This window comes from Dromiciops gliroides, chromosome 2 (assembly GCF_019393635.1).
Source record: "Dromiciops gliroides isolate mDroGli1 chromosome 2, mDroGli1.pri, whole genome shotgun sequence".
Taxonomy (NCBI): domain Eukaryota; kingdom Metazoa; phylum Chordata; class Mammalia; order Microbiotheria; family Microbiotheriidae; genus Dromiciops; species Dromiciops gliroides.
This window is the reverse complement of record NC_057862.1, coordinates 344,612,226-344,638,036: the sequence shown is the minus strand read 5'-3', so window position 1 is coordinate 344,638,036 and position 25,811 is coordinate 344,612,226. Positions and strand designations below refer to the sequence as shown.

The window sequence follows — 25,811 nt, the reverse complement described above, 5'->3', positions numbered from 1 at the left end:
ATGATCCAGGATCTGGGGAAGCTTAGAAGTACCCCGTTCCCAATTTGACACCTGCATCGGACCCAGGGTCAAGGAAAGGATCAATGCAGCAGGACATCTAACCAAACCAAATGCTGCACAAGTCACAAAATAAAAGGTTGGCCAACCCAAGCCTCCCGCAGCCACGCACCATGTCATTTTAGATAATTTGTTTGTTTGTTTTTAATTGTTGAGGCAGTAATACTTGGTTCATGGAACTGCAATATACAGAGAGGTGAAATAAATAGCTTATATATATATAATATATATATAATATAGCTGGTTTTAAAATATTCCCTTATCATTGGTGTACTAGATCATTTGAGTCACTGAATGTAATTAGCAGCATTCTCCAGAACTGAGAGCGATGCAGGGTCACGGAGCTAGGACGGAGCCGTCTGTCGTCAGAAGGTCGATGCGCTGAGGACTCCGAGGACTCGCCATCCCCGCGCGGTGTCGCCATCTTGTCTCTATGCAGCTTGCAGCAGACAATAAATAAATGACTGCAAACCAGAGATTTTTGTTTGATGGAAGGGTGGGACAAGGATGGGGAGAGGTGAAGGGTAGTCTGTGGAGTGTTTGCTTTTTGAGGAGGGGGGAAGGGTGTTGTGTTGTTTTTTTTTTTTTCCCAGTAACTTTGGAAAAAAAAAAAGGACTTTGGTTTCCCTTGCTTGTTGGTTCCTTTAATAAAGTTCTCTGGGGACCAGCTTAAAGTTGTCTGTTCCGAAAGAGAAACGAGCACCCAGTCCACTGAAGTTAGATAAGAGTCTTTTGTTGTGGGTGGTTTCAAGTCAACAATAAATCCTTATCGCTTCCCCTAGCGTTTGGGTTCAGTTTTTTTTCTTTTAAACACAATGTACAAAAATAGAACTTCTTCCTTATTTTAATGTAAAAATATTTCTCTGATGCAGTTTTTTTGTGTGTGTCTGTTTGTGTGTGTAGGTGTGTGTGTGTGTGTGTGTGTGTGTGTGTGTGTGTGTGGTTTATGGTTGCACCATCCTGGTGGGGCTAGTGGGGTTGGCTGCTCTAGCCAGGGTGTGTGGGCCGGATACGCCTTGTCCTCTTGGTCACCGTTGTATACTTGAAGGGCTTCTGCAACTCAGCTTGGCCCTTGGGGTAGCGCTTCATAAAGTGTACATCTTGCTGATTCTCCCGAGTCTTGGGGCCCTTCCTTGGTCGCCCCTTCTTGGTGAAGCCCACATACCAGCCTGTGTACTTGGCAGACATCAGTGCTGTGTAATTGTTCTCCAGGACCTTCTCAATGAAGACACACTCTTTGCTGGTGCCATCAGGCTGCAGAGGGGGAAAAAGAAACACAGAAAGGTAAGAAAAGAGCCTGCCTGGTCCTATGGGTTCCTCCCCTCCCTGTCCTCTCAACCTGCCAGGCATTTCCAGCTCAGTGCTTTGAGGATGCTATCTTCCTGCTCTCCCATCCCCCACTGCAGTAGAAAACTCTCCCCTTTTCTTCCTTAAAGGTACCAACTCCACCCATTCTTCAGGGTCCAGTTCAAATCTCACCCCTCTGTAAAGATCTTTCCAGTCACTCCAGGACACAGAGATGCCTCCTAACTCTGAATTCCTGGAGCATCTTCACTTGACTCCATCACCTCCTTAGCTCTTTTGCTGTATCTCTTCTCCCCTTCATAGACTAACTCCAAGAAAAAGCAGGTTGTACTCTCAAATTGTATCCATTTTCTCATCTCCCACTCACTTCTCAATTCCCTCAAGTTCATCTTCCTATCTCACTCTTCACTGAAAGGCTCTGTCCGAGGTCATCACCAATTTATTTGATCCAACAGCCTTTTTCTCTGTTTTCGTTCCATGAGACCCTAAGTGTAGCTTCTGATACTGTCTATCACTGGTTACACTTAGAGGTATGCCCTCTGCCCTTGGCTTTCATTACACCAGTTTCTCCATTCTCATCCTACCTGTCCGATCATTCCTCAGCCTTCTTTCACCTACTAAATGTGGGTGTTTCCCCAAGGTCCCTTTTCTCCTTCTTCTCTATACTTTATCCACTGATGAGCTCATCAAGCCCCAGGGATTCAGTTATCATCTCTCTTCAGATTATTCCCAAACTTACAGTCACAAACTCTCTCCTGAATTCAGCACCCACAGCATCAATTGCTTACCGGATGTCTCTTAGGCATCCCAAACTCTACATATTCAAAACTCTTTATACTTCCCCTCAAATCCATCTGTCCTCCAAACTTGCCTCTTTTTGTCACAAGTACCAACACCTTTCAAAGCTTCACATCCTTGGAGTTGTCCTTAACTCTTCCCTCCTCCTCAGCCCCAACATCCAATCAGTTGCCAAGTCTCTTCAATAACCCCATCTCTACATCTCTTGTTTCTGTTGCCTCTCTCTGCTCAGAAACCTCTCCCCCAATTCAGGCCCTTAACACCCCTCATCTAGACTACTGCAGTAGCCTTCTAGTTAATACCCCTACCTCCAAACCCCTAATTCATCCTCCATGCGGATGCCAAATTAATATTCATAATTTAAAACACAGATGTGACTATGTTTCACCACCCAAAAAACCCCAACCTTCAGTGACTCTCTGTTGCCTCTAGGATAAAACTATAAACTCCTGAACCTAGCATTTTAAGCCCTCCCCAGCCATTCTCTCACTCCTTTGAACAAATGCTCATCTATGTCTGGAATACTCCCCTCCCCTTCTGCCTCATAAAAGCCCTCCTGAAATTCCTTTGAATTTACTTTTTTGTCTATATGCTGGATTTCCCCAAGTAGGCTTCTTGAGAGAAGAGTTTTATTTTTGTCTTTTTACTACTAGTACCTAAAATAGTGCTTTGTATATAGTAGGCGGCTAGCAGTACAGTGAATAAAGGACTGGTCCTGGAATCCAGAAGACCTCAGACACTTGGTAGCTGTGTGACCCTGCATGGGTCACCTAACTTCTCTGTCTCAGTTTCCCCATCAGCAAAATGGAAAATTATAACATCTACTTCTCAGGGTTGACTTGAGGATCAAATGAGATAATATCTGTAAAGTGCTCAGCACAATGGTGCTTAATTCCTGTTTGTTTCCTTCCTCCTTTCTTATCTAAAACCCAATCCTGTGTGCCATCTGCCAGTCACTGCTTCTCTTTATTATCTCCCTGGTCAGCTGTAAACTCTGAAGGCAGCCCTTTGGTATCCTAATACTTCTTTGCATCCCACAAATGGCACATATGCATTGATTCACTCAGCAATTGTCAAATTCCTACTATGTGTACACACACAATACAAGGATAATGAAGATGCCGTCCTGTTCTCGTGAAATTCAGTCTAGTATACTGTAACATGTGCCACATATTAGGAGATCAATGAATACTTGCTGAGTGATCTGTTGATTTTCCTATTCCCGTGTGTCCAGGCTAACTATTGCCACTCCCTAAGGATTTATTGAAACAAAGATCAAATAAGATAATATGTATAAAGTTTTTTGTAAACCTTAAAGTGCTATACAAACGGATAGAACTTCAGGCCTAGAGTCAGAAGGACCTGAATTCAAATCTGGCCTCAGATACTTAAGAGTTGTATGGCACTGAGAAATTCATTTTAAAAAAACAAACAAACCCTCTATTTGCCTCAGTTTCCCCATCTATAAAATGGGAGTGATAATAGTCCCTACCTCTCAGGGTTGCTGTGAGGATCAAAGGAGATAATATCCCCATAGAAAGAACTGATAAAAAAGAGCACTTGTGGATTGTACATATATAATATAACCTGGTTGCTGTCTTGTGGAGAGGGGAATAAAGGAAGGGAGGGAGAAAAATTTGGAACTCTAAATCTTATGAAAATGAATGTTGAAAACTACCCCTACATGTAACTGGAAAAAATAAAATAAATGTTTGTTGCTAAAAAAATGAGATCATATCTGTAAGGCACTTAGCACAGTGCCTGATATATAGTATGTACTATATAAACATTAGTTATTATTATTATTAATAATAACATCATTACCATTATAGACTTCTGTACCAGCCCTGAGTCGGAGTCGAACCCAGCCACGCTCTCCTTACCTCCATTCCTATGCCTTTTCCTATAACGCCCACATGGTAACTGGGGTCCATATGTCTGGCCTGTCCCCTCCCCTCTGAAATCCTCCCATCTGATCTGCCCCTTTTGACAATCTCTCCAAGTCTTCCCCATTCCCCTTTCTCTGTCTCCTACCCTTATTTCTTTCCATTTGCCCCATTTCCTCAGATTCCTCACTGCATCATCTCTCTACATCTTAGCCCTACAGGGTCTCAATTGTGCCCAAAGACTCCCACATGTCCAGACCCTGTGGGTGAGGCTAGAAAAGAGTCATTGAGGAGGATGGGGAGTGAAGGGGAAGACCATTCAAGGCCAAGCAGCTTTTTTTCCAAGTGACTTGTCTGATCACTCCCTAGCTATAGGAAACAATCCATTAGATGATAAGCCCCTTGAGGACAGGCACTATCTTTTGCCTCTTTTTGCTTCCCCAGTGTTTAGCACACAGTAGGCAAAAAGCTGATTGAATTGAGATGCCCTACAATCTGTCTGGCAAGGAAAGAAGGGAGCTGTAGGAAGGAAGAACCCCAACTTTTTGTCCAACAGGCCTGCCCTGACTGCTCTCCTGGCACTTGGCAGGAAGGGCCTTTAATCCCCTTTTTCCAGAAATCCTACTCAGCCCTGACAGAGATCATCACAAGGTCGAAAAAAGCAAAAATCCCAGGCTGGAAGGACATATTAATATTGCTTGGGTTTCCAAGAGCTTCTCCAAACTTAGCCAGAACATACTCCTCGTTATGGACCAATTCTCAGCCAAGTTGGAAATCTCAAGGTCGGTCTGTTTTTTTTTTTTTTGTTTTGGGGGATTTTTTTTTAGATTAAGTAGAGAGTTCCAACCTTTTGTTTGAAGTGGGAAACTGTAGTGTTTTTTTTCTTTCAGGTTTTCATAACTTACTGATGACTCCAAGGATTTCTCCCAAATGCTTCCAGTAACATTCACCTTTGAGTTGAGAACGAGCATGGACATTTCAGAGTGCTGAACTTTTCAAAAACTTATAAACAAATATAAATATAAAATGCTCTTCCAAGGTAAAGTGTTTCATGGAAATTGCTGAGACTTTAGGGAGCATGTGGTAGGGGGTGTTTGTATGCATGTGTGTCCCTGGGTGTGAGTGTTTGCATTCAGTAGGAGGAAAAAGGAGGCTCATTAGAGACTGGGAAAGAGGTTGGATGTTGTAAAGGAGGTGTGGAGGTGGAGGGGTAAATAATAATGACCCACATTCAAGGGTACCCAAATTCTTGGGGAAGCATTAAATGTTAGAAGCATGACTATAGGGACAACTAGGTGGCACAGTGGATAGAGCACCGGCCCTGGATTCAGGAGAACCTGAGTTCAAATCTGGCCTCAGACACTTGACACTTAATAGTTGTGTGACCCTGGGTAAGTCACTTAACCCTCACTGCCCTGCCAAAAAAAAAAAAAAAGCATGATTATGGATGTTAGGATCCAAGGGACACCATATCTGACCTACAGCCAAACAGTTTGGCCATTCAGGAAATTGTCAGTGGTGGTGAGGAGCCTAAGGAAGAGCCAAGAAAATAAAGTTCAAAATTTAAAAAAAGAAAAAAAAATTCTACTTTTAATTCCTGCTTCCATTAGCCATACAAAAGAAAAAGGGAAAGAGAGAGACTTACTGGATAGATACTGAGAGAAGAAAGGTCAGGAACCTTCTCATTAGCACTTTTCCCTCTCATTACTTACTGAATTTCTACTCCTCCATCTAAAACTCATCTCAAATTCCCCTATCTCTAAAAGGCTCCCCTTGATATATTCTCTCTCTCTCTCTCTCTTCTCCATTTCTTCTCCTCTCACATACCACCTCAACCTGATTCACTAACAACCTTCCGCTACACACCAATCTTTCTTTGAGTAGACCTCCCGAAACATTTTGTTGTTGTTGTTGTGTAGTATTCTCTAACACCAAGGGTAGAGAATTTCTCCTAAGCCCGGGTGTCCCAGTGCCTGTGAGATGGAAGTCCCCACATCACTCCCAAGGGTGGTCTGCTCCAGAACAGGGACTTCAGAATACTCTAATCAAAGCAGTAACATTGATGGGTTACCAGCCCACTAGAGGTTGTGAGCCTTCAATTAATCAATAAAAATTTATTAAGTTCCTACTTAATGTGCTAAGCGTCGGGGGAAACAAGAAGAGGCAAAAGATAGTTCCTACCCTCAAGAAGCTTACAATCACTTCTCAGTTTATCAAGAAATACTATAAACCATAGAGAGTAGAATTCTTTGGCATTCAAAATGTGAGATTATAAAATGTGCCACTTGTTTCACTGCCCCCATGGGTTGCACCCTTAAGAGGCGACCTAGCTTCCCTTCCCTTACTTCTGTCTCTAGTCTGCTCTCAAATTTCTCAGCATGCTCACTTCTCCCTTACTGAGTTTTGCTTCCAGCAACAAAGATGGAAGCCAAATCTTCTCCAATAAAATGAAGGTTTATAGGCAACCCCCAATTTGCCTCTTGCACACCCCTGTAATGGTTTAGTGGAAAAGGAGCTGAACTCAGATGGGACTTAGAAGACCCAGGTTCAAGTCCCAGCTTAGGGACCTAGGCAAGTCACTGAGTGGGGCTGAGTTTCCTCATTTGTAAAATGGGGTTTATCGATAACATCAGCTCTTCTGATTTCTGAAGGATGGTCTGAGGAAAGCACTTGACCTTAAAGAGTGATGGAAATAAGAGCTGTTGTCATAAAGAAGTCAGGATGAGGCCTCTTTCGTTCTTTCAGCAGCACGAATGGGGCAAAGGTCAGGCCCAGGTTAACGCACCTGCCTGCCGCTCAGATTCACCCCTCCTTTTCCGTTCCTTCGGCTACCCCCTTGGTACAGAATGTGATGACCGCTCAATGACACCTTCGCCAATGGCCAGCTGTCTGGCTGTGTCGGCTCTTTCCTCCTGACTGCCAGACAAGCTCCCTCGAAGGACCTGCTTGTTTTCTTCTAAAGTTGAGATATTTGAAGCTACATGAATCAAAGCTAAATTCAGTCTAAAAGCTGCTCCTTCCCTGAACTTCAGTTTTAAAAACAATTGTGAACTTCCCAGAACATCTAGTTAGATGCTCTCATTTTCGTTTTTTGTTTTTGTTTTTGGGGGGTTTTTTGCAGGGCAATGAGGGTTAAGTGACTTGCCCAGGGTCACACAGCTAGTAAGTGTGTCAAGTGTCTGAGGCCAAATTTGAACTCAGGTCCTCCTGAATCCAGGGCTGGTGCTTTATCCACTGCGCCACCTAGCTGCTCCATGCTCTCATTTTCTCCAACCTCAACTCTCCTTACCCCCAACACACTTCCTTTCCTCCAATCAGGTCAAAATCCATCCCTCCCTCCCCCTCTCCTTCCCCTCTCCTTCCCACCCTCCATCTTGCTCCCTCCCACCTCTATCCCTCCTACTCCTTCTATTTCTCCTTTGCCGTTCCTCAGTTCTGTCCTGCCCTCTACCTCTACCCAGACTATTTACCCTCCATGCCTGAAACACACTTCTTTCCTCACCCACATAGTTTAGAAAGCCTCTCTTCCTTCAATCTCCACCTTAGCTGCCTCCTTCTCTATAGTACTGCTTACATAATCAAGACCCTCCCCCAATTTTTGCAACTTGCTTGGAATTTCTGCTTTGCTGTTCTTATTCTCTCTTGAATCACATTTATGTATGCATATGTCTTATTCCTCCCCTCTGCTGGTTAGACTGGAAGCTCACCAAAGGCAGGGAGTTTATAATTTTCGTTTTCGTATCCTTGCACCTAACATAGTGCCTTGCCCAAAGAAAAAGCTCAAGAAATGTTTAACAATTTAAGTGAACTTGTTGTAATGTTAAGAGCATTGGATTTGAACCCACGTCTAACATTCCATAAGGAAGGATAAAGCTATGTATCCAAAAGAGCATGATGTAAATTCAGCTACTTACTTTCTACGGCTTGGGGAAGTGTTTTTTAAATGTTTTTCTCCCTTCCTGGAGTCTCAATCACCTCATCTGTAAAGTCAGGGAGATGGGACTAGATAATCTCCTAAAGTTCCTTCCTGCCCTAAACCCCATAATCCTTTGAGATCTTTTCTTTGTCCTTATCTCATTCTACCTTGCTTCAAACTCCTTGGGGTTCACACATCACATACAACAGGAATGGGGTCTTTAGGAGGCAGCAGGAGAGGTACAGGGTAGAGGGAGACTCCATCACAGGTGAATTTTTGGAGGATGACTTGTAGGCTGAAAGTCAGGATACTGAGAAGAGGGGACTGGCCCTGGAGGAGAAAGCTAGGGGGAAGAGACTAATGAGGAGAAGAAGGGGGCAAAAATGGAACAGGATCCATTGGGGAGAGAGAGGCGGCTCTGAGGGGTGGAGGGATGAGGGGAGGGGAGGGAACGGCGATCAGAGGTGGGTACTGGCTGTACAGTCCCCAATAGTAATGAACAGGAGAGAGGGTGAGAATGCAGGAAACAGAAGACAGGCTCCTGTGGAAGGGGTGAGTCATCAAGGCAGGCGGGAGGGGTTCAGCCTGGCGGGACTTCGGCTGCTCTTTTGACCCCAAGGATGGATAGCCTTTGCTGGAATGGAGCTGCACAGGACATGAGAGCAGCTCCTGCCTGGCCAGGTCCCATAACCATCCCTGGTGGGTCTAGCTCTTTGTAGGTGACCATGAGAAACAAACAAAAAAAATTATTATAATAAAATAAAAAGTACTAAACTCAAAGCAGGTTTGTGACTGGGAAACATCCCAAGATGCTGAGTGGGAAGGAGAACAAAGCAGGCGTGAGGGATTATACAGGGCAAGGCAACAGGAAACAATTGGAGGAGAGACACAGTCCCCACCCCCAGCATCCCTTGGGAGTTCCTCCGGTGGCTGTGGGACCAACTGGGGCTGGGTCCCCAGGAAGCTCGGGCCACCATGTGATCTACTGTACCCCTTAGTTTAGAGAAGTACCCCCTCCTCTGAGCTGCCCCCCCCTCCACGCCCGGCCTCAAAAACAGTGGAAACTGGATCACTAATTAAAAACATACTCTTTAGCATCAAGAAGACTTACTATGATTTTTTTGCTCTTGAGAAGCTAATGTGGGCAATGTGTCTGGAATCTTTTCCTTCCAAATACAGTATTGTACAAAGCTAGTGAGAATCCTTCCCTCCTCCCCCTGGCTCTGGCTCCCTGCCTGCTGCACATTTGTCATCCCCCTACACCTACTCTATCAGGACTGTGAGGGGACCCTGGGAGGCGGGGGTCAGTCCAGCCTCCCCTGGAGGTGTCAGTCCCCACTGCCGGAGCAAGGAGAGAAGTTTAAGAAGAGCAGCACCACCTCACCATTCAAAGGCTCTCACTGCCCTTGGAAATGTGTGGCTGGAGACCCAGAGAAATGCTTCAGACCTCCCTGCCCCCCCCAAACTACTACAAGCCCCTTGAGTCATAGGATCATAGAACTAGGAGTGGGGGAGAGGATTTAGAATTCATCTTGCCTAACCTCCTTTATTTTTGAGGCCCAAGGAGGTACAATGGTTTGCCTGGAGAAGGGAGAGGGTGGGAGGGTGGGAATGTGTGCTGCATAGCCATGGGCTTAGCATCTGCTTCTCCCATCTTCAGATCCAGTGCTCCTTCTCAGTCTGAATTCTAGATGAAGTTTGCCTTCCAGAATCCAGCTCCAGAACTCCTCTTCCTAAACCTGAAGGTGCCAGGATGGGGAAGAAAGGGTTGAAGGTGGGAGATGTCTAACAGTGGGGTACCAGAGCATGTGCCTAGGGAAGGACAATTTCACTCCACACATGACCATCAGCACTAAGAAGTTGCCAGAGAAACCAGATTGTTAACAAAATAATAAATACTATATTTTAAAAAATATTCCCCTTTCCTCCCCCCATAAAAGGAAAAAAAAACACCTGAACTTTTTTTTGGGGGGGTGCAGGGGGCAGTGGACAAAGAAGCCCACTACCATCAGCAAAGCCCCAGTGTGCTAGCCAAGTAAACTTCCTCACTGCTAACTTTGCTCAAAATGATGTCTTTCATTCCGCTATTGTGCAGGGATCCTGCCACCGATGACCGGTAATAAAATCTCCCTGTAATGCTAGAACCATGAGGCCCTGGTGCTGATGGAGACATTTGGGTTGTACTGTTCTGCTGTCCCACCACGGTTATTAAAACAAGCATTGAGCTTCTAATCTGCCGACTCCCCTTCCACATTCCAAGTGACCAAGGCAGGGTACCTATCCTAGTCGTGGATGCAAACTCCCTTACTTTGGAAGAGGACAACCCATTCAGTCAGCTCAGTGGTATTATAAGCAGAGCCCTGGACTTGAAGTCAGGAAGAGTTGAGTTCAGATGCAGCCTCAGCCACTTAGTGACCCTGGGTAAGTCACCTGTCTCACTCTTGGTTTCCCCATCTATAAAATGGGATAATAATGGGATTGACCTGCCAGGGTGTTGGAAGGATCAAATGAAATAATGTGTAAAATACTTTGCAAACCTTAAAGTCCTAAAGAAATGTGAGATCATCACCATCGTCTGCAAAACAGAGCCCTCTGGCAAACCAGTCCTCATCAACCATAAAACCCTGGGTGCTTAGCTTTACAGTGTGGGGAAGGGGGTTGGGGGGACACGACACAGATGATAGAGACAAGGGCTGTGAGAATTCCACATTCCCCTTGTCCTGCTTTTCATTTGGGGTTGACAGGCAGGGTTCTGGACACATCATTACAGTTTCACAGTCATCGCTCCGAGGTAATGCTCAAGTTACAAATGAATTAATAGGAAACACTTACCTTCCCCACGAGTTTGCCTTTCCTATTCATGCAAAGGTAGAAATCTGTCTCCTTGCCTTTGATCCGGACTTGACTGCCAAATGTGTCTGTTTCCACTAGAAGCTGAGCTTAGAAAGGGAGAAAAAAAAAAAGGCATTTTTTTACCAGGCTGTAGGGATACCAAGGGGAGAGCTCCTGAACCGGTGGTCCTTGCTCCCCTCCCTGTCCCTGTTCCACCCCCTTTCCAGGATTCCCCAGTGGGAAGGGGATGGGGGAGGAAGGATCCAATGTGGAATCTCAGGAAAAGCAGAATTCTAGCAATGCCCCTGCACCACCACTATTTCTGAATCATAGAGGGAGAGGCCCAATCTTCAGCCTCTTCCCCATTGTCCCCACCCCTCTAGAGAAAGGGGTCCAGGGCTTCTCACCCCACCCCCAATTAAAACAACTAAAACTAGAGGCTGATTTCAAAAAACTAGCTTTGTCTGATCCTCAGAGCCGAACAGCAGCACCCTGTCCTCTGCTTCCTCCACGGAGACGTGGGGTGGGTGGGAGGGAGGGCGGGCAGATGTCCACATAAATCACGGCCAAGAGTAGTAGAGTGGCTGAACTTCAGGATAGATAGATACACACACACACACACACCTCGCCCTCCCTAAGCACCATCACACAGTTCCCAGAACAGCTGGAACAGGCCCCCCAGGGTGAACATCTGGAAGATGGAGCACCTGCTAGTGCCCCCCTCCTTTTTCCCCTCCCAAGGCCCCAATGACCAGGCCAGGCCCACAGGGAGGGGAAGGGGTGGGTGAAGGGAAACATTAGGACCTAGGAGGGAGGAAATGGGGTGGGGCTGTTCGGGAATAAGGAGTTACCCCACCCCGAGTTGGTCCCAGAAGCTCTGTGGTCACTAACCATCACGAATCCCAGTGAGTGCATTCGAAGCCAAGACCTAATAAATAACCCTGAGGAGGCAGGGGAGAGAGCCTGCTCTTGGAGTGCCTGGGACCCTGATCCAAAATGAGTAGGGGAGTGATGGGTCACAGAGATATCAACAAAATAGAGTGAGTGGGAGGGCAGGAAGGGAAGGGTATTCAGGACTGGGGCCTCAGAATCAAGAGGGTGACTGATCTGACCCCACACTCTTTCCTGAATTTATCTTTCTTCCCATCTCTGTCCCTTCTCTCTCTGTCTCTTCTCCTCTCCAGTTTTCTCTCTAGCTGTTCTTCCTCCATACCCCCCCCACCATCTCCTGTCATCTTTCTCCTGTTCCCTTGCCTTCACACCTTGTCTGCCCAAAGAAATTTCATTTCAGTGATAAGTAACTTGCTTTTCTTTAATATAAAATCACTGCCTTGCATTCCTAACTGCAGTATCCTTGGAGCTGCAGCAAATGGACCACTTTGCCCCTAAAACACACTGGGTATGAATAATATCCCATCTGATTTTAATAAAAAAAAAACACACATACACACACACCTTAGGAGATGCCAGTGCCCTGCTGTGAAAATTAAAACCATCTGGAACTCGTGATTTCCAATAATTAATCTAGTCCTACTTTGACACCACCACTAATTAAAATATGATACCCTCCTTTTACACACACACACACACACACACACACACACACACACAATTTACATGAAATTCAAAGATCTCATAAGAAATCAGTTATTCCAGAAACAAGTAGAAACCTCACTCTGCCCTCTTCCCTTCCTCGAATACCCTGTGGTATCGGTGAAAACTGACAGTAAGATGAGCTAGAAGTTCTGACCCTTTTATCTTAACCACCTCCATTCTATTTCCTCTCCGAAGGACCTGTTTAGTCTTCTCTGTTCCATGCCTGAGGTTACAGGGCCAAATTTCCCAACATCCCTAAGAACTTTGTACCCCATTCCCCCCAGCCCCATCCCTGGTCCCCAGCCCCAGGACATCTCAGTCCAGGTGCCAAATAGAGGGGACAAAGGGAAAGGGAAGGGAGCCTTAGCAGTAATGACTCTTATACAGGGGGGGTTTCCAGTTCACTGAAAAGGGGAAGGGGGGGCCTAGAAAGGGGGCTGCTGATTAAAATTCAGGGTAAGTAGGGGAAAACAGGCATTTTGAGGGACTTGAGAGATCTCAGGGTCTAAGTTAGAATCAGCTGACTCAGTTATTATTGTTGAAAACTCCTTAATGACTATATAGTCCAGCATGTTTTCCTAAAATGAAAGAGAGGTGTGTTGGGGGAGGGGAGGGTGTGGAGGGTTTTCTAATACTGTTCCTAGCTCGAACACCTCAACCATTTACCCTGAAACCAATGAGCTCTCCATGGGGAGACAAGGCATTTCATACACCCACATTACAGAATGTGTAGGGAACACTGGACTGGGAGAACCGGACATTCTAGGCTTTGGTCGAGGCTCTGCCATTCACTAGCTATTGATAGCTTGGAGACAGCATGAGGCAATGAGGGAGTGGGGGTGGAGGTGGAGGAAAGGGGAGAATGTTGTATTTGGAATCAGAGGACCCGGGTTTGAATCCTGACTGCTACTTACTACTGCCTGTATGACCCTCGACAAGTCAAATCAACAAGCATTTCGTTAAGCACTTACTATATGCCAGGCACTGTGCTAGTCACGTTCTCTGTGCCTCAATTTCCTCCACTGTAAAATGAGGGGGTTGTTAGCTAATCTTCAAGATCCCCATCAATTTTTAAATTTGGCAATTTTTTTTAGATGAGCATAAGTAATAACAGGTAATTCCCCATCCAAAAGGGGAATGGGAACTGCTCCAGAAGGTAGTGAGGTCTTTAAGCAGAGGTGGGCCAAGCACTTATGGAGGGATTCTGTGCTTCTGGGTTCCTCTACATACAGAATACACACAGCAGCAAAATGAGATGCCAAGGAAGCCCCTAAGAAGGACAGACTCTAGGACTTCTCTCACTGGTCTTGGGATCAATATCAGGGCCCACCCAGGGAAAGAGGTAGGGGAAGGAGAGTTTGTCCTCATAAACAAATGACTTTGGGGGTTGTAGCCTGTGGACTGATGGGGTGAGGGAAGGCAAAATATGGGCTTTACAGTGAAGAAGAGAGAAGTGGGTGTGTGAACAGCTGCTGGGATTTCTTGGTTTGGGCTCTGAGAAGACATCTGGGGAAGTTTTCCTAGGTTGGTGTCCAAGGTTTACAAATCTGACCTGGCCAAGGGTTCAGAGTCCAGCTAAGAAGAGGCTGAGACTGAAGAGAGCCTGACTAGGGAAGGAGATGAAGGGGGAGTAGAGAAGCCTCCGTGGGGGGTACTGTCAGAGGACTCTAGGCTCTATACCTGGAGAACCAGCAGGGGAGAAGAGCAAAGAGAAAGGAAATTGAAAGAGAGGAAGAAAATAGCAGTAGCTTTAGCCTCTAGAACTCCCTGAAAGTTTTTCTCTGACACCCCCAGTCAAGTGACTCACCCAGGGTCACACAGGCAGTAAGTAGCAGAGGGGAGAGTCAAACCCAGATCTAGGGGAGGAAGGGAAGGGAATAAGCATTCATTTATAGCCCCTAGAGGTAGGGACTATGCTAAGCCCTTTACACACATTATCTCATCTGATTGTCCCAATAACTCCATGAGGTAGATACTATTCTTCTATTTTACAGTTGAGGAAATTGAGGCACAGAGAAGTTAACTGATTTGCCTGAGGTCACACAGATAGTAAGTGTCTGAGGCTGGATTTAAACTCTTTTCTTCCTGACTCGTAGCAGAACTGATCTATCGAATGCACCACCCAGATGCCTCAATCTAGTACTTTTTCCTAAACCACACTGATGCTCTGTCCTCTTGGTAGACTATGTGCTCCATGAGGGTAGTGATATCTTACTTAAATTTGGTTTTCCCAGTGCCTATCTAGCACAGTGCTCTGGGACACAGAAGATGACTGAGTGGTCTAGAGTCATGGGGATGGGTCAGCCTGGATTAAGATGGTCCTGTTGATGCAACTTCTTCAGCACCATGAAGATGATATTCCCTCCACTGGCAGGGCAGAGCAGAGGGTGTCAGCCTCTGAAGTAAGCAGGAAACATTCTGCCTTGGTCTGACTTGTCCAAATTGACTGTGAAGACTTGACATCCCCCTAAGTTTCCAAAACCCCATCCTGGACAAGGCTGGGCCTCGACCCCCCTCCCCACATGGCCCAACCACAAACGCTGTCTCCAACCCAGGGCCTGAGCCGGGCTCCGGAAAAGCTAGAAGAGGCCGCTTTGCCAAAGGAGGCCGCATCCTGTTCCCCACCACCACCACCACCACATGGGATGGAGTGACCTTGACTCCGACTCAGCATTCATGACATCATGGGGAGGGAGCTGGGCCAGAATTATGTAAAGTCTTTGGGGAGTAATATCAGCCAGGGCTCCAAGAATCCACCCTGAGCTCAGTCCCAGAGCCCTGCCTGCACGTTTCTGAGCATTCCCGAGGCGGGTCCTTGGCTAAATCCGCTCCCCTGCTCCCTCACCAGCACCTTCACTGAAGCCCCATCAAGATGCCAAGTGTTGCTAAGGACACTTGCAGTGACCTACTTACCCCAAAGCCACCTGGAAGATGGGTGAAAGAGACTAAAGTAGGGGTTCGGACCCCTCTGACAGGCTGGTGGAGCCCACAAACACCTTCTAAGAGTAACATTGTTAAATGCATAAAATAAAATACATGGGATTACAAAGGAAACTGACTGTGCTGAAATACAGTTAATGAAAATTTTTTAAGAAATAAGTTTCCATGACCATAGATTAGAAATCCCTGGACTAAAGGAAGACAGCAGAGTTGGGAGCTGAGGGAAAGCTAAGACTGAATTTCTGCTCCAAAAGGAACAAAACAGAGAGAATAAGGGGTCTTCACCTTTCCTCTTCCTCTACTCGGGGATCTCCATGCACCTTCCACTGCCCCCAGCTCTAAGGAAGCCACTAGGCCAGTCCTGAGCCTCGGTATTGCCCTCACCCCTGGCCCTACAAGAGGGGCTCAGGTCTACTGCCCTGCTCCAGAGAGCTCATAGGATAAACATATTAACCCATCTCCACCCTTGACAGCCTTCCCCAGGAGAACTACACCCATTCCTCAGAGGGTTCCAGTCAAAACATAAGAGACAGAGATAGGACAGGGGCTCCCAGTTACAGAGGGCACTGACCCAGAGAGGGTCAACAAAGAAGCCCAAAGAAGCGGGCAGCAGAAAGTCAGCCTTCCCAATTTGCTTCCCCTCCAGACCCCATCTAACTCACATCTTTTACATTTCTCGCCCCTCCCCAACTGGTATTGGGCCAGTCACCAGCTTCCCTCCCTTAGCCACACTCCTGGGGCTCCTTGGGTCTCTGCCATTTCCCGGCCAGACCTTGGAGAGCGGCCTCTTTATTACTGAGCAAACTGACCCCTGGGCCTCTCTCCCTTTCCCCCTTCCCCCTCCTTCCTCAGCCATTAAGTGCTGCTAATGCATTCTGCATTAGTGCTCCAGGGCAGGAAAACTCCACTTCCCGAGCCAAGGGGTTAATTAGCATTTATGCAGCAGGCTAGTTGCTTTCTGCTAATTAAGAGGTAAGTTTACCTGGGAGAAAGGGAATCTTTGGTGCCCAACCAGCGGGGGTGCTGACTGGGCATTCTGGTAGTCCTCTTGGAGTTAGCTACTTCCCTCTCCCCTCAAGAAAATAGCCCCTGCTCTCTTCATCCCCATCCCCCCACACAATGAAAGCTCTCCAAGTATGAGGCCTCCCCCACCTCTGCCCATCAAACTAGAAGCTCCCTGAGGTGGAAAATATCCAGCCCATCAGACTGGGAACCACCCAAGAAGGGCAAGAATGGGTGGGGAGATGGGGCAGCTAGGTGGCGAAATGGATAGAGCATGGGCCCTGGAGTCAGGAGTACCTGAGTTCAAATCTGGCCTCAGACACTTAACACTTACTAGCTGTGTGACCCTAAAAAAAAAAAAGAATGGGTGGGGGGAGAGAATGATCTGATTTCTTCCGTATACCTTGGACAGGAACCCATCTCCGCCTTCTCCCCTCACCACTTTCTGCTACCACACCCTCCCTTTTCAGGAACAGATAACAGCATTTCTCATTTATTAATGTTCCAGAATATTTCTCATCCTCTCAGGGGAGAAAAGATATGTAACGAAATTTAAAACTCCAGAGATTATCTAAAACACCTCCGTGTGTACTTCTATCCCTCAACCCTTAACTCTTGGAGGAGGCCAGGAGCTAGGACACCAAGGAAAATTAGATGCCTCGTGTTTAACTGCGTAGGCATCAAGCAGGTCAGCGGGGAGGAAGTGGATGACCTCCTCTTCCAGGAGCAAAGGTCACTAAGTGGACATGCCTGAGAGACCTGGGACCAAAGATGGCTAATGTTTCTGACTCTCATGTGATGGTTCCTGGATTCTGGCTCCTCCCCTTCTCCCTGGCTACCCCGGCTTCCCCCACCCCACCCAGAGCTCTTACATATAATCCTGGGGGAAAGTTGGGACCTCCCAGACCAGGTAAGCCCTTTGATGCTAGAATCACAGCCTGGAACATCTCTACTGGGGAGCAGGGAGAAGGAAAGAAGAAATGGTCCTAGAAGGTGTTCAAGGAGGTCCAAGTAAGGTCAATCTTTGACCCAAATCCAAGGATGAAGAAAATCATTCTTATGGGACATGTTAGGAAGGAGTTTCAAAGAGCTAACTGTAGGGGTGGAGAAAGAAGGGAATGGAGGTGATATCTTTCCCCCTCCCTCAAAAGATGCGCGCGCGCGCACGCGCGCACACACACACACCTCTAAGGTCCTATCCCAACACTTCATCTTGGTTTGGCCAAGGAAATATAATCACTGAAAGGTCCTACACCGAATCAGAAAGACATTTAATTCAGTCTGCCTGCTGAAGGTACACCTGTAATGTCAGGGCCTGAAAGGAACCTTTCCAGCACTAAATCTATGCTCTCATGAGCCAGTCAAACAAGATTCAGACACACTAATCACCAGGAGGCTGGCCTCTAGGTAAGGAGGGGCTACAGTATTCACTCACACCAATGGAGCTTTGAAATATCAGTCCTAAAAACTAGCATTTATATAACGACTGAAGGTTTGCAGGGCATTTTTAGACATTCCAGTAACAAGCATTTACTAAATGCCTACTAGGTGCCAGGCACCATGCTGGCAAATAAAAATACAATCTGGACACAGCTGAGCCTTCAGGGACCTTGCGTTCTCTTTTCCTCACAAGTCTAAATTGTACAAGGATTACTCTTATTTTACACATGAGAAAAGAGCATTTTTGAATGACCTGCCTAAAGGCATACAGTCAGTTGAGTGTCTGAAGGGGGGAGTTCAAATGCAAGTCTGCTTGCCCCAAGTCTAGGACTCTTTCTACCCTATCCCACCTCTTGCCCACCCCAGCCCCCAAGTTCTGAAATGCTCCCTCTCTCCCTCCAACTCTGTAGAGAGAAAAATCGTGACTGAGCGTCCCAGAGAGGGACCAAGGATACCACTCTCGGGGCCTCTGTTTCAGGAGGGGATTGGGAATAGAAGAATAGAAGGTGGCTGGCGTCTCCGTGGACGAGTAGTGGCATAACACAGCAACTTGGCCCACAGGTTCCAAGGCCATAGGCTCCACTGAGAATCAGGTTTATTTCCACAAAAATCACAGGATTTAGAGCTAGAAGGAACTTACAGATAAACCAACATCTTCATTTTACATGTGGGTAAACCGAGGCTCATAGAGCAGTAATTAGCAGAGGCAAGATTCAAACCAGGGTCTTTCTGCCCCACTCCTGGCCAGCTGGGAGAAGCAAAATAGATAAACCTGGGTTTTAACTGCTAGGATATGCGAGGTGCATTTGTCCCTTTCACCTTCATCCCTCCCTTCCCCCACCTTGATGGGAGGTAGCCAGAAGACTGACTTGGATGCAAGACAAATGCTGACATGGTGCTCTAAGCCACTTTCCATGCATCATCCTCCAGTGGTGAAGGAGCATGGAGGTCACACCAAATCAATCCCTCCCTAGTGGCTGAAGGGCTTTCAAAGGCAGTGGGAGGGGAGGAGTGTATCATCACTCAGTGGGAGTGAAAATGCACCCACTATAAACAGTCCCCTCACCCTCTCCCAGCCCCTGGCCCAGAGGTCCCAGAGGGCCATCCTGCTCACCCTGAAGACTCCCTGCAGTACCCCCAGCCTGGGATCCGATTAGGGTAATGGGAAATAAACAGAGAAAAAATCAATCTGCTTTAGGCTGGCTGCAGCTCTAGACCTCAACAATTTCATCCCAGAGGTCAGCATAGATTGGGTGGTCAGCTTCTGCCACAGCCAAAAAACAAACAAACAAACAAACAAAACCTGACTGCAGCTATAGGGGATGGGCAGGCGGCTACCCAAAGTCACCTGAGCCCAGGAAGGATGTCCCCTGACACTCTTTTGAGATCACATCAGTTAGCCCTGCTCCCTCCCACTCCCCAACATTTATCAAGCCAGCAATGTGGGTGGTCAGTGGGCTGCAGCTCAGGGGCCCAAAGCATTCACTGGCTCATAGGAATTTAGAGTGCTGGGGCACTCTAGATGGAGATCACGTACTTCAACCTATTCCAATCATGTTATAGAACAGGGAACAGGGGCCCAGAGGTGAAGTGACTTACCTGAAGGACACAGGTATTAAATAACAGAGCCAAGTCCAAATACAGAGCTCTTTCCTGTATATCATTAGTTAGTCCCTCATCTGGAATAGAGGATTAATTCAACTCTAGAGGGGAGCTGAAATTTCTAATTCAGATGTGCCAAATGAACGCTATTCTGGGGTCCCTCGTCTGCCCCCATCTAAAACGTATTGTATTGCCTTCTTATCAAATGAAAAAGCAACATCTGCCCCTCTAGACCTCCAGGCAGAAAAAGAGGATTACTTCCCTTAGAAAGTCTGAGGGAGAACAACAGACGGATGCAAGGTGAGTCAAGTCAAAAGAAATGGCATTAATCACAGAATCTCAGAACTTGGAAGGGACTTCAGACAGAGGTCATCTAGTCTAAGGAATCCCCTGGGGTCTGCTGGATATAATTTAACAACAACAATAACAGTAACTGACATTTGTATAGCACTTTAAGGTTTGTAAAGTAGTTTACATTTGATCCTCACAATAACACTATGGGGTGGGTGCCATTATTACCCCCATTTTACAGATGAGGAAAACTGAGGTTAAACACCTTGTCCAGGGTCACATAGCTAGGAAGCGTCTGAGGCCACATTTGAGTTCAGGTTTTCCAGACCCCGAGTCTGATGTTCCACCCAATAGGCCACATTTATTCAGCGCCTGCTAAAAATGTCATGACATGAGGCAGCTAGGTGGCGCAGTAGATAGAGCACTGGCCTTGGAGTCAGGAGGACCTGAGTTCAAATCCGGCCTCAAACACTTAACACTTACTAGCTGTGTGACCCTGGGCAAGTCACTTAACCCCAACTGCCTCACCAAAAAAAAAAAAAAAAAGTCATGACATTGTTCAGGATGATGGTGATGCTCAGACAAAAATGAGAGTCCTGGCCCCCAAGGAGTTTACATGGAGCTCTGCTATATCCCCAACAAACGGCAATCTAGTCTCAACTTGTAACCGACCTTCCAGTGAGAGGGAACTCACTACCTTCTAGAGCAACTCATTCCACTTAGAGGCAGCTGTGTTTATTAGGAAGGTTCCCCCCCCCCTCTTCATAGGAAAAACACAGAAACAGGGATTTTGAGCTGCAAAGAACCTTAAAGGTCATTTAGTCCGACCCCATTTCTAATGCAGCAGATGAGATCTGTCTCTCTGCACCTTCTCCCCGTGGTTCTTCATTTCTCCATCTGGGTCCAAGCAGAAAACTCTTCAGATACTTGTAGAGAATCACCCATGTGCCCACACCCAATCTTTTCTTCATCAAGCTAAGCATCTCCAGGTGTTTTAAACCTTGGCTCACTGCAGTCCAATTCAATTCCACAAATATTTACTAAGCACAGGTGTAGAGCTCTGGGCTAAGCACTGTTGGGGGGTGGGGGGGGGTAGGATTAGATCCAAAGCTTTTACCAGGTCCTGAGCCTATTAGTGGGACTCTGTCTCCAATAGACAGCTCCCACTTGAGCATGACCCAAGTCTCAGAAAATGAGGATTATAGGAGAGGTGTGAAACCAGTAAGGGAGCCCTTGTGTCCCCAATCTAATCTCAGCAAAAGCAATGTGGACTGACAGTACAATGAGGGCAAGAAGACACCAGGCTAAATGCTCTGCATAGATTCGTCTTAATTCCTTGAGGACAAGGATGTCCCTTTTATCTTCTATAGTGCTGCGTACTGGATGCAGAGTAGGTGCAAAGTTAATGATAGATCAACTGACTCTAGCTCCAGTGGACCTGGCCTGGGGTCCCCCTAGCCTGAGGACACCTCAGGCTGTGTCCTCCAGACCTGGAATGCCATCCCTCCTCTCCCCTACTTCTTGAACCCCTCTCTCCTTTTCAAGACTCAGCTGAAGGGCTGCTTCCTGAATCTAGAGGCCTCTCCTTCCCCTGTTGCTTCATTCTTGAAGGCTTGAATCAATAAGGAGCTATAAAAAATTCATTCAACACAAACACATGAATTTCTGATCATGAGGCACAGGGCCCAAAACAAATCTGGATGCCCCTGGACAGGATCACCTCCAAGGTCCCTTCTAGTTCTAACACTCTGTGATTCTAGGACACATGAAACCAAACTTCTACAACCTCCTTGAGGGCCTCCTACCCTCCTAGGCTAGAACCTACATCTTGGCAGCCTGCCTCTGACACTTCCAGGGTCCAAAGTGAACCAAGGAGTGATGGAGAAGGATCCATGGGGACAAGGAATGGAGTCTGGGACAATCATTCTTAGAAATTTGTATACTTGGGAAAGATCCTGGGACACTAAGAGGCCACAGTCAGGGAGGGAAGAAGAGTGGGGCTGGGCTGGGACTTTCACTTGGGATGAGATAAAGTGGGTAGGAAGCCAGCCATTTGGCAGCTTCCTGTTTTAGTTAAGTAGTCTTCCCAATTAGGTGCTAAGCTCAGTTGTTTATTCATTGCTAGAGGGCTGAAAATGCTACTGGCACCCTCTAAATTTCAGCACCCCAGTGCTAAGCCCATCAACCTGACCTAGTTATAACTCTGGAACCTGGACAGGGCAATGTCTTCTATCACAGCTGGAGAGGTAAGGAGGATAGGAGAGGGAGAGTTGGAGAGGGCAACAATTTAAGTCTCTTCTCTTATCAAGCAAAACTACCAAATAATGGAAAGTCCCCTTCCTCAAATAGTCAGAGCTGGGAAGCCTCAGAGATACCAAGAAATCAGAAATTTTTTTTCTTCCCCAGAAATCTCCTGTGCCTGATAGCCCGAATCGCCTTAAAGGGCAACGGGATGTCATTCCACCTTCTCACGGGCCTCCTTCTCCAAAATAATGGGACATATGCCTGGAAAAGGAATTTAGTGGAAAGGGGGAAACCCAAACATTTCTGGATTTGGGGCAGGATGGAAGGGAACAGCTATGACCTGAGTCCCTATGCCCTGAAGGGACTGTCCTCCGATCCTCTAGGACTACTGGAAGAGGAAGAACTATGCCAAGGCGTAGGGTAGAAGTAATGCACTGGGTTGAACCAAATTATCTCTGAAATTTCTTCTCATTCCATGATTTTCTTAGGGGTATAACCGAAGCTGATGACACCAAAAGGATCACCAGAGAAAGGAGCTGGTGATTTAGCCAGAACATAGTCCCAAGGGTACTTCTATACTAAATGTCAAGGACAGTACAGGAGAGATTGCACTCAACTTGGGATCAGGAGACTCAGGTTCAAATGATGCCTTAGACACTGGCTTCCGTGAGAATGGAAATGTCAGGCTGCAAGGATTTATTAAGCACTTACTGTGTACCACGAACTGTGCTCAGCATTATCTGTTCTAGTACGTCACAAACTCTCAATGTTATCTTATCTGTAAAATGGAGAAGTTAATATTTGTATTATCCGCCTCCTAGGGTTGTTGTGAAAGAAATGCTTTGTTAAAGCAACACAGAAATGGGAGTGATTATAATTATGTCCACGGAACCAGGATCTTTAGCCTGAGTTAACTGAGTGGTCAGAAGTCCAATGCCCCCCACTCAAGAGATGGGCTCAGGGGCTCTAAAGTACTGGGCTTCTTTCCCGAGGAAGCTAGGTATACCACGCCCTAAACAGCTACGTAAGCACTATTCACTGAGTCAAACATCTGCTGAGTCCCCACTACATACAAGGTAATAGGAATAATAACAGCTAACAGAGATATGTAGGTATACAACATATACAGGAATATATTCCACTGCCAGTGGATGAACAAGGAGAACTTGGAGGGGCATTTCTGGACTCTATTGCAGGCCACTGTCCCTTTATTTGTTGCCCAGTTGTTTCGGTCGAGTTGGACACTTCATGACCCCATTTGGGGTTTTCTTGGCAAATATAATGAAATGGTTTGGCATTTCCTTCTGCAGCTCATATTACAGATGAGGAAGCTGAGGCAAACTGGGTTAAGTAAGTGACTTGCCCAGGGTCATGCAGCTAGTAAGTGTCTGAGGCCAGATCTGAACTCAGGACAATGAATTTTCCTGACTCCGGGCCAGGCACTCTATCTACCTGGCCACCTAGCTGTCCCCCAACTCAAATGCTTGAAAGAAGTATCCTCTGGCCCCCTTCCTTCCCTCCAAGGCTCTGAGCATCAAAAGGACATGATAGCAGTAGAGGACAGTGGAAAGGCCACAGAATTTGGAGTAAGAGGACCTGGGTTCAAATCCCAACTATGCCAGGTACACAAGCCTGGGTAACCTTGGGCAAATCACTCCGGTTCTCTGGGCCTCAATTCCCTCATCTGTAAAAGTCAGAGGCTGTATCAAAGCCCCACCAAGGTTCCTTCTTGCGCCTGAATCTTCCCTGTAGGACACCCACATAGCATCAATGAGGACCAGCCTTCAACAATCCAGGACAAGCCCCATTTGGAGCACAAAGGCCCCAGAGCAGAGGGAAGAGGTAGCCTCCCCCTTCCTTCCCTCTCCCCACCCCCTTCACCCTTTTGCAAAGGACAAGTCAGGTGCAAGAAGCACAAGACTGAAATGCATAATGCAGTATCGACTTGGGCATCCCCATTTTTCTACAGAGCCTGGCCACATAAATCCCCATCCCAATAATATTTGTATTGATTAACTGGGTTGGAGCATCACTGGGATCCAGGTCTCACTCCCCTCCCAGGACAAACAGATGGGGTCTGAGCTCCTCATCTGCATTTCTAATGAGACATTTAAACAGGAGCCACAGCATCTAGGTTTCCAAGCCCCTCTGCTGCCCTGGAGGGGCACAATCCTTCTTTCAGAGGCTGGGAGAGCAGTGAGAGGTGAAGTTGAGGAATTGTAGGGAGTGGGGAAGGATGGGTATGGTGATCTTGGTACTTGGTACGTACTTGCCTCAGTTTCCTCACTCACTATCTGCCACCACAGATGTCAATGTATCCTCTTCCCTTTTCTATTACCCCTTCCGGGTCATTGCTATGGTCTTACACTATTAGAATTAGAGGGCAGCTAGGTGGCACAGTGGATAGAGCACCAGCCCTGGAGTCAGGGGACCTGAGTTCAAATCCGGCCTCAGACACTTAACACTTACTAGCTGTGTGACCCTGGGCAAGTCACTTAACCCCAATTGCCTCACTTAAAAAAAAAAAATTAGAATGTAAGCTCCTTGAAGGCAGGAACTGTCTTTTCAAAAGAGTTGGATCCCCAGGCACAGTAAGCACTTAATAGATGCTTTTCCATTCATTAAATTCATGCTTCTAGTTCTCCTATCATTCTAGAACTGAAGCATTTTCAGAATTGGCCAAGGGCTTATGTGCACAGATGGTTTAAATCAGACCCTGACCCTCACACCCAAGGGTCTTCCAGACCCCAGGGATCATCAACAGCACAGCCTGGGAGGTCTAGGAACAGGGCAGCTCATAGGCTCACTAAGAAGAGGCAGTGCCCCCCATAAGACTTGTTTAGCCCATGAGTAAGTAGTACAAATAACACATGCTCAAAGAAGCAACGAATGTGAAGAATTCAGAGAATCTTTGGAAAACATATGAACCAATGCAGAGCAAAGTAAGTAGGACCAATAGGACAACTGACATGAGGATCACAATAACCATAAAAGAAAACAACATGGAATGACATTAGAAAACTCTTACCGATGGAGTGACTAATTGTGACTGCATAGGATCAGAGATTTAGAGTTAGAAGAGATCTGATTTTAAGTGAGGAAATTGAGGCCCAGAGAGATTAAGTGAAACTGCCTAAGAATCTGAGGCAGGATTCAAACCCAGGCTCCATCAGCCATAAGTGTATCATTCTATTTACCACCCCAGAGGTGTCAAAACAGGGGGTCCACAACACCCCTGAGTGTGCCCTGAGCCAGATTAAAATGTAATTGGGAAATCTTGAATGAAATAAATCAAAGTAAAATTTTAAAATAGATCATGTTAATATGTGGTTTTCTAAGTCAATATGCCACCTGCGGGCATCCTGATGTCCAGGTTAGCTGCCTGTTTCTATTTAAGTTTGCTGCCTCTGCTTGGTCATGGTCAGGAATGCTTCCTGCCTCTCTCTCTTTGTAGAGGTATTTGACTACAGGTATGAACTGAGGAACACTGTCAGACCTGGCCAATCTGTCTGTTTGAGCCAATTCTGCTTCTTCCTTACAAGGGAAGGCAGTCATTAAGAAAAGACAACAATGTTAAATTTTAAAAGGGAGTTAATTAAACATTTTAAAAAGACTTGTTTAACCTACTGCCTAGTCTGTTACTCCCAGTGATCCTCCCAGAGCCCCAAGGGAAACTGGCCACCCAGACCAAACTCAAACCAAAGGGAGAGACTTGGGGGGGGGCAGTTTGAGGGCTGGGGGGAGGAGGGAAAGACAGAGAGAAAGAATCACAAAACGACAGAAAATTGAACCTGAGCTGTACCTTAAGACCACTGACTCCAGCCCCTTCATTTTATGGAGAACAGGTGGCTTTCTGAAAGCCAAACCACTGGTAAGGGGCAGATTGAGAACTGGTCTTCTGA

The 25,811-nt window shown here is 46.6% G+C and overlaps 1 protein-coding gene across 2 annotated transcripts in view; it reads right to left on the bottom strand.

Annotated features, from left to right (window-relative positions):
* Nucleotides 1-235: 235 nt before the first annotated feature.
* The window catches only part of FGF18 (fibroblast growth factor 18), a 47,401-nt gene continuing 21,825 nt past the window's right edge, over nt 236-25,811 (bottom strand). For both annotated transcript variants that reach the window (XM_043986596.1, XM_043986595.1), the window contains exons 4-5: nt 10,795-10,901; nt 236-1,311 (exon numbers count right to left, since the gene is read on the bottom strand). In XM_043986596.1, the coding sequence (XP_043842531.1) occupies nt 1,045-1,311; nt 10,795-10,901 (374 nt within the window). In that variant the 3' untranslated portion in view covers nt 236-1,044. The remainder of the gene's footprint in view (nt 1,312-10,794; nt 10,902-25,811) is intronic.